This window comes from Sciurus carolinensis, chromosome 4 (genome assembly GCF_902686445.1).
Source record: "Sciurus carolinensis chromosome 4, mSciCar1.2, whole genome shotgun sequence".
NCBI lineage: Eukaryota > Metazoa > Chordata > Mammalia > Rodentia > Sciuridae > Sciurus > Sciurus carolinensis.
In genome coordinates this window covers 61,859,967-61,875,664 of record NC_062216.1, presented here as the reverse complement: position 1 = coordinate 61,875,664, position 15,698 = coordinate 61,859,967, and the positions used below count along the sequence as shown (strand labels likewise).

The window sequence follows — 15,698 nt, the reverse complement described above, 5'->3', positions numbered from 1 at the left end:
TTGTCTACTTTAATTCGTAAGTTTGCCACATCTACTATGCTTGATTTTCATCTTTATAGCATCAGAAATAGTATCAAATTAATCATAAAGGAAAAAAGCAGAGTCATATACTTTCTCCCTCTTTTCTTCCTCCCTTATTTCTTACATGAAAAATATCTGTCCTATTTAAACTTATTTGGTGGGACAAGGAAAGAAGGAAAAGATATACAGTTATTACAATACTACCTAATACCCACAGGTCCTATCATTTGAGAGAAGCATGTAAAAAGTACCACAGAATAGGAAAATAGTTAAGAAATTCAATGAGATTTGATTGTACAGGTAGAAGTGCTATGAAATGAAGTTGGATATGCAGGACTATGAGCAGCTAAATTCCAAGCTAAAGTGTTTGAATTTTATCCTATAGGTTACAGGAAATCAGTAGTCACTTCAATGCAGAGGTCCTGATCAGATTTCTTAGTTTGAAACAGAATTATGTTGGGTTGGGAATGCAGATCAGTGGTAGATTGCCTGCCTAGTATGGGTGAAGTCCTGCGTTTGATCCTTACCCATCCCCCTACAGTATGAACACATAGCTTGTTCAATTCACACAAATGGACTCACAAATATTTTTTTTGTACTTTTTAGTCTGTAAGAAATAATTTTAAACTGTTTAAAATCATTTCACTTGAATTTCTCTAAGATGTTACAGATAATTATCATTATTTAAATTACATTTTATCTCTAATGAGAGAACACTTGGGTTAGTGCCTGATTACTGTTTCTGCAGAATAATTATTTTTTAATTTTGTTTTAACTCTGGTAAATGCACATTTCAATTTAATTAAAAATATTCTGGTCATATTTTACAGAGTCAAGTGTTTAAAGAGGAAAATTTTCAAGTTCTGGAGATTAAATTATCATGTTACTTTACCAGTTATGTTTCAATTAATTCCATTCACTTATACCACTATATTATATTGAAATTCTAATAGAAGAAAAGGTTGCTTTATATGATTTCTTTTTCAACCTTGGTTTTTAACTCTATATAGCCTCCAACTACCATGACATAGTTTTAAGAAAATAATTGTTTGAGTTGTAGGTGGACACAATATTTTATTTTTATGTGGTGCTGAGAATCAAACCCAGGGCCTCATGCATGCTAGGCAAGCGCTCTACCACTGAGTTACAACCCCAACCCATGACAGTTTTTAAAACTATCATGGCATTAAAAACTTTTACAAACCTTTTCATGGTTGCTTCACTGTATGGATTTAACTATGTCTTACTTAACTACTCCCTGAAGTGGGTTTTACTGAAGGACATATTAGTGACATTACCCTGTTCTTCTTCTTCTCTAATCTTTGACAACTAGATTTCCACCCAATACAATTCAATTCTGCCTGACATATGAAAAATTCTACATATCTGCACAGAAAAAATGACTGCTATATATATAATAAGTGTATTGTGAATTCCATTTACACAAATGTACAAAGCTAAGAATAAAAACCCTGTGAGGCAAGCACTAAAACTTGTAAAACAGGGCCAAATGTTTTCTCTGGTAAGTGGATGCTGATACATAATGGGGAGATGGGGGTAAGGGAAGAATGGAGGAACGCTAGATTGTATAGAGCGAAATGGGTGGGGGGAAGGAAAGATGGTGGAATTAGACAAACAAAAGGAAAAAAAAGAATTAAGTTAAAAAAAAAAACCTTGTAAAACTCACCATAAATCCAAGGGACTTCCTGAAGAACACCTGGATTAGGAGGATAAGGGTATGCAGCTTGTGGTAATGGTTGATGAGCATATTGTGAAAAAATCGGCTGTTGAAAATTATAATAAACAGGCCTTTGAGATGGAAAATACCCATTCACTGGCATAAAGGCATTTGCTTGTGACTGCTCAGCAAAGTAACTAAAATATTGAGAATACAGAATATTAGAATGTGTGGTTTGGACAGTACTTGCAACTGTAGTCAATATCCCAGAAGGTGGTGGGTATACTTCATATGATTCTATTCCTTGGTATGTGTGGGTAATGGAATTGCCATTGCTACTGCTATAATGATAGACACACCAAGAATAGTATGGATATGAGGTTCCAAATGAATGCTCAGAAGAATTGTACATTGGGTTGCACGCAGACTGTGGAAGTTCATTCCAATATGTGGTAGCTTTCTTATTCAGGCCTTTCAGATTCTCCTGATCCTGTTGTCCAGAAAAAGAATATTGTGCTCTTTGATTCGCATCAAGGGTTAAAATTCCAGCTTGTCCAAAGGGTATTGTACTGGGCTTCAATGTATTCTTCATATATTTTTCCTCTGACTCGGTTTTTGCAGACTGCTTTTTATTTTCTTGCAGAATAGAAACTTTGCCCTGGATACATGTGGATTCTGGAGAACTGATGCATGTGGAATTTTTAATAGATGAATTTAACATTTCATTATCTTGATGTTCAAGGACTGTATCATTTGTTTCTAGATTGGTATGAATATCTCTCAAAAAATGGAAAATAGGCTTTGAGAACATTGTTGCATTAGGCACAGGACAGTCATCAGTTCCTGGATTTATGTTTGAAAGACAAGTTTTCTGTGTGGGATCTGTAGTGTAGTGGTCTTCTGTAAAGGTATCATCTGTATTTCTTTGGTCACAAGTTGCAAAAGCACACGCTTTCTTATCACTTTTTGTTTCAGCAACACTAAAACTCACATTTCTTTTCTTTATGGTACTGAAGTTTTCCTGTTGTCTGGTGAGGTGTTCTGAGGTACCAGATAAACTATCAGTTAAATCTATATTGCTTTCTGACCTTGATGTGCAAGTGTTCTGTAGGGTCTTTAAAGGTAAAAGTAAGCTTTGCATTCCAACCATTTTTGGAGATACATAATTTCTTTTTAGAATATCTGATGGATTTGATTCTATTTCATTTTCACTTTTGGGATGAGATCTTGTAGCCCTATTGAGTATAATATATAAATAAAACAACTTTAAATATACAGTCACAAAAATATTTTTAATTTTTTTGGTATTGATAGACCTTTATTTTATTCATTTATTTATATTTGGTGTGGAGAACGGAACTCAGTGCCTCGCACATGTTAGGCAAGCGGCTCTACCACTGAGCCACAATTCCAGCCCTGCCAGTCACAAAATTTTAACAATATATATAACTGATATATTTATTCAGAAGAGTTCCTAAGACTGACATTTCTTATTCTACTGGGAAAATACAAGTAACATTATTTTCCCAGTTTTATTTACCAGGTTTGAATTTATATACTTTTCCTGCTAAATATGATAATACTCTGCATTTCAAATATCTTCCTTACTGTACTTAACAGTTTTGTGCTTCAAACATTTACTGATACAGGCCATTAAAATTAGGAAATTATCATTATTCACTTGTTCAGTGTAATTTCTAATTTATGTACCTCCAACACATTGACAATCTTCATTACTTGTAAGTATCTATATACCTGGTATAACTCCCAGCTTTAGACTCTCCCTTCTCCAACAAAAGATCTCTTCCCTTTCTTGTTATGACAAAGTTTTCCCGCCCCCTGTCCATCTTTGAGAATAGGAAAAACAGACCTTCAAAATTTCTTGTCAATTTTCTTGGTATTCTTACCTAAATTTAGATAACTTCAAGCAGACTGAGAGAAGCATCTGAGTGTGTCTAGAATAAGAGAATTAATATAGGTCCTCAAGATAATTATGTTTTTTGGTCTTTTATCAAATTCTTTGAATTATAGGTGGAAAAAAAATAAGGTGAGAAGGGAAGAGAATTACTACTTCTCTAGGATCAAGAGAAATTCATCCCTGGCCTAGAATCTGTATACCCCATCAGGAAACTGTAAGTGCCACGTTTTACTTAACCCAGCCTCCTTAAAAGGCATTTTAATGCTAACCTACATCAACATCTAACTCCATATAAAACTGAGTTCCCAGAAAGTATGATTTTTGACTTTATTACATTTTCAATGGTATCTTGACCTTACAGATTGGCAGCTGTTTGGTCTGTCCCTTTATGTACTCTTAGAGGAAATTCATTTCTATGAAGATAGCATTCTATAATAACAGTCTTATGTGAGAATTAATTTTTCTGTTAAGTGAATTATAGCTTGATTTTGTTTTGTGCTGCTGGAGATCCAACCCAGGATCTTGAACATGCTACCACTGAGCTACACCCACAACCTACAGCTTGACTTTAAGAAGTAAACACCACCTGTACTTATAACAAAACTAAGATGATTTTTGTATGTTATCCCTTTGAATTTTTAGTCACCACACACCTTCTCAGAAAGTCATATATGTAAGAAAAGGACTCCAGAAATGTAGTAAAGAGAACATTATACTTAAAGAGACAAAACCAAGTAAGATATAAATGAGGTTGCTTATTTTTCCTTTATTTTGTATAACTTATCCCTCATAACATGGGGAAAAAACTGAAGCCATGTGCAACTTCAAAATCTCAGAGGTACATGAAACAAGATGTTATTAAGTGCAATGGTACCACTTCACAATAAAATGAGACAAATATAAATAATGTAGTTCATGTTTCATAAAGATAACTTATTCAGTTTAAAGAGCTATCAGCAAAGGGTATGGTGGCTCACACCTGTAATCCCAATGGCTCGGGAGACTGATGCAGGACAGCGAGTTCAAAGCCAGCCTCAGCAACTTAGGAAGACTAAGCAACTCAGCAAGACCCTGTCTCTAATAAACTATAAAAAAGGGCTGGGGACATGGCTCAGTGGTTAAGCACCCTTGGTACCCGCCCCCCCCCCCTCAAAAAAAAAGAACTATCAGCATTCCTAATCCTTTCTATTTTACAATGTTAAAACATCCTTTTATGAAATAATATAATACATTGTGTATGTGTCTGTGACACACACCATCTATGTTAATGTTCCCATTTAGTGATATAAATTGGCAATTTAGATCTCCATCCAATTTTGAAATCTAGCTGGTCTGTAAAATCTATAAGTTTTTTAAAAAATACTTGTCCTATTCCTTTATGCCATTTTAGGAAACCATTAATCTGTTAAGTAATATGTATTAATGTGAATTTTTCCTTCTTCTTCTGTAAAAGAATCACCATTTTCTGTCTTGGATAACTTACTTTTTTTTTTTTTTTTTGCAGTGCTGGGGATTGAATGCAGGGCCTTGGGCTTACAAGGCAAGCACTCTACCAACTGAGCCATCTCCCCAGCCCCAACTTACCTTTTTGAACTGTGCTCACAGTCTTACTATTTATAATCACTGAGAAAACACATTTCTTATAACATTAGCCTTAAATACTTACTGAATGAAGTTTAAACTCAGGCCTAACATAAAAAAATATATAATTTGAAACAAACTTCTCCTTCTTTAGCTTCTTACTCTTGTCCCATAAATTATTCATATGATCCAATAGAGTTATATAAATAATTGTTTTACTCTCATACCTTACTATTTGCCTAATTTTGTTTAATTTTTCTTTAGTTAGGGCTGATGGCAATGCCTACCTTGGCTGCTTGAATGTTGATTCCTCTTTGTAGATTTTTGTGACATCTTTCATGCTAACCTATGTTTACAAGATACAAAGAAAATCTACATTGGTGATAACAAACTATAATACAAATATTAGTACTCCCCACTGCCCCCTCCTGGAAAAAAATAACCAGTGACTCTTTCAGGACTTTCCATATATCATTAACATTTGGAGTAATTTTTTTCATGGTTCAGCGGATTGAACCCTGTGGCCTTCTACCACTGAGTTACACTCTCAGCCCTTTTCATTTTTAATTTTGAGACAGGGTCACACTAACCTGGCCTTGAATTTGTAATCATCTTATCTCAGCCTCCAAATTGCTAGAATTACTGGCACATGCTAATGTGCCTGGCTGGAACTTTTTTGAAAAAAGAATTTGCAACATTCTTACTAGTTTTAAAAAATACTAATTTTAGTCTTAAAACTAATCTTAAGAGTCCATTTATGACTGTTTCCTCTTTAGTAAATCAGAGTCCCATCATTTTTTAAAGTAAGGTCTGTCAAATACAGGATCAGCATCCCTAATCCAAACATTCAAAATCTGAAATGCTCCAACATATAAAACTTTTTGAGTACTAACATGATGTCCTAAGTGGAAAATTCCACACCATGAGACTTTGTCCCACATACAAAATTGTTCAAAATAGTATAAAAAATTACCCATAAAGTATATATAAAAGTAAATTTTGTGTTTAGACTTTGATCCCGTCTCCAAGATTTCATGTATAAGCAAATACTAAAAAACCTGAAAATAACCCAAATCTGAAATACTTTTGATCCTACATATTTTGGATAAGGAATACTCAACTTGTATGAATTTTACTTTCTTCAAAACAGCACTCTTCTCTAAGTCATTACAATCTTCTTATCTTTCAAATCACCAAAAAGCCCTTCCCATGACATTATACTTCAATATGTACAGAATGCAATTCAAACTCCCTCCCTCCCTTCTCTCTCTTTTTTGGTGCTACAGGGCCTCATGCATACTAAGTGCTGAGCTACACCTATAGTTCATGAAACAATCTTCTTCATCCTTAGTTTTACTCTTGTGCACTAAGTTAAATTGTTCTAAACTTGATTTTAAACTCATTTCTCAAATGATGTCAATAAGCATTGTCTTTGCTTACATTACTTTGTGTAACTTAAAAACCCTCTTCATTTTACCTTCACCTGATAACATTCTTTCTAGTAAGGCAAACTCTGGCCTGTGTTCTCCCTTAAAATAAATCTTCTCTGACAAGCTAAGCTTTGTTTGTTTTTTGCTTCTCAATATCAACAATACCTTTTTAGTATAATCCTCACTTTATTCTTGATGTTGAGTATACAACTTGTGTTCTGGGTGTTTATTAAGCATTTTCTATAAACATGGTACAATAGATGATGATTAAATTCCTAATATCTATACCTAGGATTTACTAACAACTACAACTGGAGTGAGCACAGAAAGAATCCTACTTTTCATTTACTTCTGAACTAGGAAATTCTTGAAAAGCTGTCCCCAAAGCCTCTGAGGGTAGAGCAGGGGCAAAGGGTAGAATGGGCTCTGGTTAGACTGCCTGGCTTTAGAAATGGTCTATTCTGTTTACAAACTCTGTGACCCTGGGAAAGTTATTTAATCTTTCTATGCTTCAGTTTCCTTATCTTTAAGTAACAATGGTACATATATCCCAAGGTTTTTGTGAATAATAAATTAACATCTGTATAATCCTCATTATAATGCCATGCATATAAAAGCTATATAAAAATTTTTAAATGTACTTATACGAGACTTTTTCTAACTCCTTGATAATCATCTATTTATCTGTCCTACTTCTGCATCTGGATGATAATGGTCAAGAAGACAGGCTTCAATAGTTTTTAATATTCACTACACTGGGCATAGGCTTGTTATATAGAAGGTAATGAATAAATACTTGATTATACACTTAAAATACATTCATAATAATGAACTTTCCCTTATATTAAAATTTATTCTTCTATGATTTTATGTTTAAAAAGCAGACATTTGCAAGGTATCTTCCATGTACAGAATTATTTCATAGGTAATAAATCCAATACTTTAGTTAGCAAAGTTTGTTTTATAAGGCAGTAACTTAAAACATTAACTTTTAAAATTTTGCAAAGTACTTGTTTACTTGAAGAGATTTGTTCTCAAAAATAATAGATTTCATTTAAAATCATCCATACCTTTTGTTTTTTACAACAGGAAATAGTATTTTTCTCTTCTTCCTGAGAGTCTTCCCACTTGTCTATAGTGATAGGTTGTTTTTTAGAGGAATTTGAGAAGTTTTTGATTGCGCACTCCGAAATTGAGGGTACTTTCATTGGACTGGATTTATTTCTATTTTCCTCAGGTACTGTAACATGAATATTCATCTTTTCTTCTCTCTTTAGTTGAAAAGCATTCCTTCTGTTATGTGCCATTTGGCATAGTATAAAGGAAGTAGTTAATTTAGCATTTTTAGCACATATAATCTTCATATGCTCAATTGTTTTCATGACTTTCATAATATGGGCTATTTTCCCTAAATCTTTCTGAGGGACAGACACTATATTTTTGAGTAGGGTAGAAAACTGATTATAGTTGTGTTCTAACTCTGTCACAGTGTTTCCATAATTTATGGATGCAATATATGGCACAAAGTCAATATATGTGGAAAGGCAATACTCAGATTTCTTTAGAAGCTTTTTAATTTCTGAAAGTTCTTCAAGTTCTCTTGAGAATAAATGCAGAGCATATGAACAATTAACAGCTTCACTATATTTACAGATAATATCCAGATTTTTCTCAAGTTCAGAAATAGTAGTCTCTATTACATTGCAAAGGCATTCAGCTGGGTTCTCTTTAAGAAATGAAAAGGATGCCATTTTTTCTTGGCAGCGTATAAGCTCAGGAAGAAGTGATAAATCAAACCAAAGCATACCTCGAAATCTCTGGTTGTCTAGTTTCTTTGCCATTGAGTTCTTAAGAAAGTGAATGGTTTCTGACAGCATAACAATTTCAATGTATGTTTCAACTGCTTCAGGTTTTAAAATTACAGCCCCATGGTTGTGGTTCTGCAGGACATTCAAAACATTTTCTTCTGTGATAAAAATATTATCTATGTTAACTTCTTGCAACATCTGAAAGTATTTCTTCAAGATTTCTAAGTGATCTGTACATCTCAAAGTAAGTTCCTGTAATTTTTTTAAGTCTGCAAATTCAGCTTCATCCAGTATTTCACTAATATAACAAATTTCTGGGTGTGAAAACAAAGTACTGTTAAACCTACAGTCTTCTATACTAATTAGATCATGTGACTTTCTGAAAGAAATCATAGTATCTGCTTCAAGTTCAATATTGGAAGTTGTTTCACTGTTTAAATCTTTAGACAAGGTATCATGTATCTCCTGCAACTTAGACAAAGCACATTCATTCATTTTGAGTAGCACATCTTTGTTCTTTTCTAAGTATTTTTTGCTGAAAAACTGTCTTCTCTCTTTCCAAACAAGATTTTTCGCAGCATTAAAAAAAATATGTTCCAGACCATAAAGAGAAATTTTAATAGTTACTGCTTCAGTGCTCTTGATAAATTTAACTTTTGATGAGATCAAGTCTAAGATAATCCACAGATGGTCTTGTTTTCCAGGATAGGTATAAACTTTAGGGGAGTCCTCATATTTACTGATTAGCTTTAAAGTACTTTTTCTTAAGGTTTCTAGGTCTCCTAAACTATTTCCACAGTTAACACCACAGGTAAATGGAACAGAAAGAGAAAAGTCAAAGCAATCAGAACAGTGCTTCAGTATGGCTTCACACTCATTAATCTGTCGTTGGTATTTTAAGAAAACATAGTATGAATTCTTTTTCTTTTTTGTTTTTGCAAACAACTGATTACAGTAACTCTGCAACTCACAGAATGCATTATATTTTAACCTTCCTTGAAAAGCAGGATAGAAACTGGACTGCAGTTGATAACCACGTGGCCTGCCAAGTAGCTCACTGTACAATGTCTCATCATACCAAAGCAAGCTCCGGAACGTTGGTTCACCTTTTAAGAGCCTTTTCTTATTTTCAATGAACTGAATGGTTTCCATCACCATTTGAAGTTCTACCAGAGTATCAACAGCACATGGCTTTAATTGGTATTTGCAATTATTCCACAGGTTTTGTTCTACTAGCAATTCTCTTGAAATCAGGATTTGTTCAAGTGAACATTCTTGTTTTTTTTCAAAAGCTTCAACAAATGAAGGGAGAATGTTTTTACAAATCTTGGTTTCTTCCTCTAGTATCTGCAAAGATGATGTTTCATCTGCCCTCTGCAAAATTTGAGACAACTCTGCTATAAGAGCTGTATGATTAGTTGAGCAATGTTTGTCATTTAATTCATTCATGTATGATATAGGCTTCTGAAGAGCAGTAACTTCACAGGCTTCAGACTGGGCATGTAGAAAAGGCACAAAATTAATTCCTTGAATGCCTACTGTGGAAATACAGTCAGGCTGAGAGTCATTACTAACTTTGACTCTCCACTCTGTTCTTTTGTTAGGCTGACCAGAAATTGTGTTATTCATAGAGACTCCCTCTGGAGTAGTATTTTTAATGTTTACATGGGAGTCAACTAAGTTACTTTTAATTTTTTTCATATTTAACTGGGAGGATTCCTCTTTTAGGTTCTTACTTTGATTTTTATACTTAATGGTTAATCCTTCAGTAGTGCCTGTTTTGTAAACTGGATCTTCTTTTTCTGCTTGTTCAATTTTCCTAATTTTTCTGTCCTGAATATCTTTCTCTGCGATACATTTTTTTGAAGAACACTTTATATTATCTTTTAAGAGCAGAGAACTACCATTGGAAGGTAATTTATTCATTATATTTTCCCTGTAACTTTTACTTTCTTCAGGGACTGATGTTTGGTCCAATTCAAAATATTCAGTATCATTTGTTTCATCCTCATCTATAAGGAAACTATTACTTGAAGAGTTTTGTTCTGTAAGAAGCTCTTTTTCACCATTTATCTGTTGACAGCGTGATACAGTACCAGATGTTGAAGAATCCAAAGCAAAAATTCTCTGTTTATCCAAATAAGACTTTGAAGTTTTTCCTTCCTCTGTCACTGGAGTGGTTGATAACAACTGAGGGGTACTGTATTTTGTGTTTGTTACTGAAGTTAAGTTTAATGGACCCATAAGGAAGTTTCCTATGATGATGTTTGGTTTGCACATCTTAATAGGAGCTGTCCACTTGTCCATAGGAACATTTACTTCCAGATTTCTTTTACAACCAGATGAAAGGAGGTTTTCTTGTTTGTAGATGTCAACATTCAAAAAGTGCTTCATGTTTGAGTCTGAGACTGAAATGTCAGTTTTCACCTTTGTGTGAGCTATACAAGTCCCCTCATAATTGCTGTCTGTGTTATAACTTAGGTTGTTCTCTGTTATGAAATTTAAAGAGGATGAATTGCTTTCATTTATTACTTTATTAGTATCAGAATTTTCTTTTGTCACATCCTTAATATTGTGTGCTGAATGGCCCTCAAGCTTTTTATATTTACTGTTAGATACCTTTATATCAATTTGATTTTCCTTTTTAGTTAGTTTCTCATCTGGGTAAAGCAGACATTCAGTTCTTCCAGAAAAGGGGTGAAGTTCTGAAGATTCTGAATGTCTCAAACTGTTATACTCTGATTGACTTGTACTTGGGGATGTAGAAAAAAGGGGCAACTGAGATTCAGGATGTTGTTCTAGATCATAAAATTCACTCACATGAATTGTGGCATGACTTTTCGAGACACTAGTGGCAACTCTTTTCTTGGAGTGGCACTTTGCAATTTTCTCTACATTTGTTTTATAAGACTTATTCTTTGACACACAGGCTAATGATTTATTAACATCAAATCCTAAAGTTCTTTTTTCTTCCTGTTTGTCATACTTTCTTTTTGGCAAAAAATGCTTAGTAGAGTAATACCTTCTTTCAGACACAGAACTATAACCTTGAAGGTCACAACTTTCCCAAAAACTATTGCATATTATTGCATATGCTTTTGGTAATGGGCCCTTTCTTTTTTCTCCCACTTTAGCTATAAGTTGCAGAGATGTATGGACTCTTCTATGAGCTTTTTTTAAGTGAAGTACAGCTTTGTCCAGTGTTCTGGAAAGTCGTTTGCTTTTACATAAAGATGCTTCACTATTTAGAATATCCAGGACACTTCTAATGTGTCTTTCTGACTGTGAAAATATTTTAATTCGTCCTTGGGATAATGAAGAAAAACACTTAAATGAATCTTGACTGGTTAGTTTCCTCTTCTTTCCACAAATTTCATGTGATATGTTCTCAGCCCTAAAAGATGCATGTAGCTTTCTTTTGCTAATTCTTGAGTCTGTGTCTTTTTTACTTTTAGTATCATTAAGGTCATTTTTTGATTTTGTAAAGTAATATCTGCACTCATCATTTATTTCTGTGGTATTAGAAGGTTTAATAGACAAAGATCCACTGTTTTGTTTTTCTGACACATGATTTGCGTGTGCATTATGACTCAAGTTAGGGGAATGGGAGATTTCATATTTATTTGTAATTCCTGTATCTGGCATGGAATTACCAAATTTATCTTCACATGGATAACCTGAATTTTCACCAGGAGGCTGGGAATCAATTTCAAATCCTGGAGTTTCCCCTTTCTCATCTATTTCTGGATTTGTGGCTTCAGTCATATATTTGTAAGGATTGTCTTTCAATACAAGGGAATCATCAATGGGGTTGAATCCTGGTCTACACATATTAGTAACTCTAACTTGTAGATCTGGAAGTAAAATTGGGTGGAGCTCCTCATTTTGTATAGAGGAATAAAAACATATTTTCTTAGAGCAATGCTGATCAATATTTTCATTTTTTGTGGTACTTTCCAAAACTTCCATTTCTCCATTATTGCTTCCTAATAGACCTTTCCAATCAATACGAGACATCAGAGCCTCATATGAGGCCTCAACTTCTTCATGAAGTACATTTCCATGGTTATAGGTATCACACTGTTCTGATTCTATTTCAATCTCACTTTGAAATTCCAAACTTTGAAGAACTGAGTTCTCATTTATTGACTGATGAGATGAGTCTTTTAATTCAGCTTTATCCATATCAATTTCACCATTAGAAATGCCATGTTTTACTAACAAACCAAAATCTGGACTCTCAAAGCAGGTGTCTTTAAACTCAAATCTTTGGTGACCTTCATAATCTGTGTTCAACGTAGGCATAGAAGTACTAGCTATCTCTACTGTAGCATTTGAAGCTTCACCTACTGAAGAATCTGCAAGTTCAAGAAAAGTTATGGAATTCAAATGCTCTACACTTTCAGTATTTTGCTTGTCTCTCTGTTTTGTATCTTCACTCTCCAATAATGCAGTTTCTGTTGATTTATCTTTATCTCTCCAAACTAAGTTAAATGTAGTAGAAAATTCTTTAGAACTTAGAATTTCTACTTTGTTGTAATTACTATCCCTCCTTTCACTTATATTTGTCAAGGTGTTGTTTGTATGAAAACCCTGCTTCTTGCCTCCATACACATTCTTTATGTTTTGTGGAGATGAAGCACTATCTTCCTCTTCAGCCTCATTTTCATTTTCTTTATCATTATATCCTTGCCCTTTGAAATTAGTGTCCAAGTATATATCATTATTCAGCTGTGTATTATAGAACAGAATGTGATCCTGACCTTCATCTTCAGTATGAGGTGTTTCTTTGAAGTCTCTCTGAATGTTCTCTAATGATATGGGCTCACTTTCACTTTTTCTCTGGACACATACATACTCTCTAGTTATGTTGCAATTTGAATTGTCAAGAGATGTTTCAATGGCATGAGATGTAATAACTGCATCAATGAGTAGTTCTTTGGCCTGGGGAATGTCTTTTTCTTCCTGGAAAGCATCAGTCATAATGCTAACACAAGTTTTATTTGTTTTTTCCAATTTTAGTTCCATTAGCTTTTGAGCAATAGACTGTGGTTCCTGAGAGATGTAACTATTATACTCTTCTGTACAAGCATTCACTGATTTGTAAGAGTTATGTGGCTCACTGCTTTGTTTAATTAAAAGTGGGATGTTGCTTCTCTCTTGGGCTCTCTGGGTTTTTTCCTCACTGTGTTTTTGGTTTTCACCTTCTGAAACTATATTTGAAAAATAAATTGGGAAGGAAAGACTGCCTTGGTCCTTACGTTGTTCTGCCATGGTAATTTTATTGGGTGCAGTTTGATGATGGTCCTCAGTATTCCGAGTCTGAGGCTGTGAATCATCAAAAGACAATTTGAAGCAGGAGACATCCAAACAATTAGTAAGAATAGTATGGTCACTAGTGACTTCAGGTGAGGAGACAGAATTAGTTGGCACGGATGACAGATTTATTTCTGAATTGTCATAATCTATACTCTTCTCAAATGGCAAAATCTCACTTAAACCTGTAATGTTCTGTTTTTCCAAGCTTTCTTCTCTCTTCATCAGTCTTGGGTCTTTGATGAGTTTTGAAGTAGTAACTGTGCTTGAGCCAGTATTGTTGTGAGGGGGGAAAGCAGCAGAAATTCCACTTAGAATATTTTTAAGATATGTCAAATTTAACATAAAGTCACCATTACCACTTTCCCTATTATCACTGGGCAAGGAAAGACCTGAATCATGCTCATGTATTTGAGAAGAGTCTCTAATTTCTGCTAAATTATTTTCTGTCTTTCCACTGTATGCTTCAAGTATAGAAATGTTTCCATTTTGTACATTTCCATAGGAATTAGAAATACTTGAGTTGGAAGGATTTATCTCTGAATTTAGTGCATTGCATGAACAGTTTTCTTCAACAAATGGATCTACAGGTTTCCTGAAATGCTCAAAGATGACAGTAGCATCTTTTCCTTTTCCAATTCTTTTGGCCACTGTACAGTTATTCAAAGAGCATGTTCTTTCTGTGGAAATAAGAAGAAAGTAAGAAAAAGAAAAATGTTTCTACAGACAACTTTTTTAATACAAGAAAACTATGTCATGAATGATTTTAACTGAAAGTTCATCTTGTAACCTAACGGTTTTTAAAATGTGTTCTCAGTAGAAATACCAAAGGGATAAGAGAATGAGTACCAAACTAATAAAGTATAAATGATGAAGCATGAAACTCATACCCCACTCCAGCAAACTTACTTACTTAAAAAAGTATTTGACTACAAAAAATGATTCTGACAAATAATAGAAAATTGTTTGTGAGATTTATGAATTTATAATTGTATCACTGTGAAGTACCATAAGGCTCTTTTTCACAATACAGAATAGCTATGTTGAAGATTTCTAAATTCTATAAACATTTGTGATTTTATTAATTACAGTAAGCTATAGTGGAAATAAGATCACAAATAAAGAGATAATAGTTCTTAAAACTGGGAGATTAATGAGAGAAAAAAGAATAGATTACTAAATCTCCTTATACCAAAATAAAATTCATTATAAAAGTATTAGAATATATAGATGGATATTTTTATAACGGTAGGGGAGGAAAGGACTTTTTAAAAGCAAGACTGAAAATCGGTATAGATGTCAGTTACTATTTTAAGTGTTTTACATACATTATTCTATTTATCCTCCATGACATTCTCATTTCATTGATGAGAAAGTGAAACTAAGAGTAATTTGCTCAGGATTATGTACAGGTTATAAACAGAACCTCAATCACTATACTATCTCTTTCTACCCTAAAGTGCAGAAAAAGAGGAGCAAACTAAACCTAGAGCAAACAAAGGGAAGAAACTAAAGATTAGAGAGAAAATTAAAGAAATAGAATAGAACAATAGGGAAAAAATAAATGAAACCAAAAGTTGGTTCTTCAGGCAGGGGGGGAATCAACATATCAAAAAATTTTTGTTGATCAAAAAATCAACAAAATCTAAACTACTAGAAAATATAACTCAAACTTCTAGACTCATAAATGAAAGAGGCTGTTACCACTGATCTGGGGGGGTAAGGGGGAGGGGGAAGGCTACACAGGAATACTATGAATAACTATATGCCAATTATTAGGCAAGTGGAAAGAAATGGACAAAGTCCTATAAAGACAAAAACTACCACAATTGATGTAAGACCTACAATAAGTGAAGAAATTCAATTAATAATCCATATACTACCTGAAAAGAAAAACTCTGGCTCAGATGTTTTCATTAGTGAAACACACCAAATATTTAAAAAAG

At 33.7% G+C, this 15,698-nt stretch overlaps 1 protein-coding gene across 1 annotated transcript in view; it reads right to left on the bottom strand.

Moving 5' to 3' along the window:
- Positions 1-15,698, bottom strand: part of Tex15 (testis expressed 15, meiosis and synapsis associated) — a 56,839-nt gene that overhangs the window by 2,109 nt on the left and 39,032 nt on the right. The window contains exons 6-8 of the mRNA XM_047549680.1: positions 7,699-14,432; positions 5,486-5,544; positions 1,709-2,934 (exon numbers count right to left, since the gene is read on the bottom strand). Coding sequence (XP_047405636.1) covers positions 1,709-2,934; positions 5,486-5,544; positions 7,699-14,432 — 8,019 coding nt within the window. The remainder of the gene's footprint in view (positions 1-1,708; positions 2,935-5,485; positions 5,545-7,698; positions 14,433-15,698) is intronic.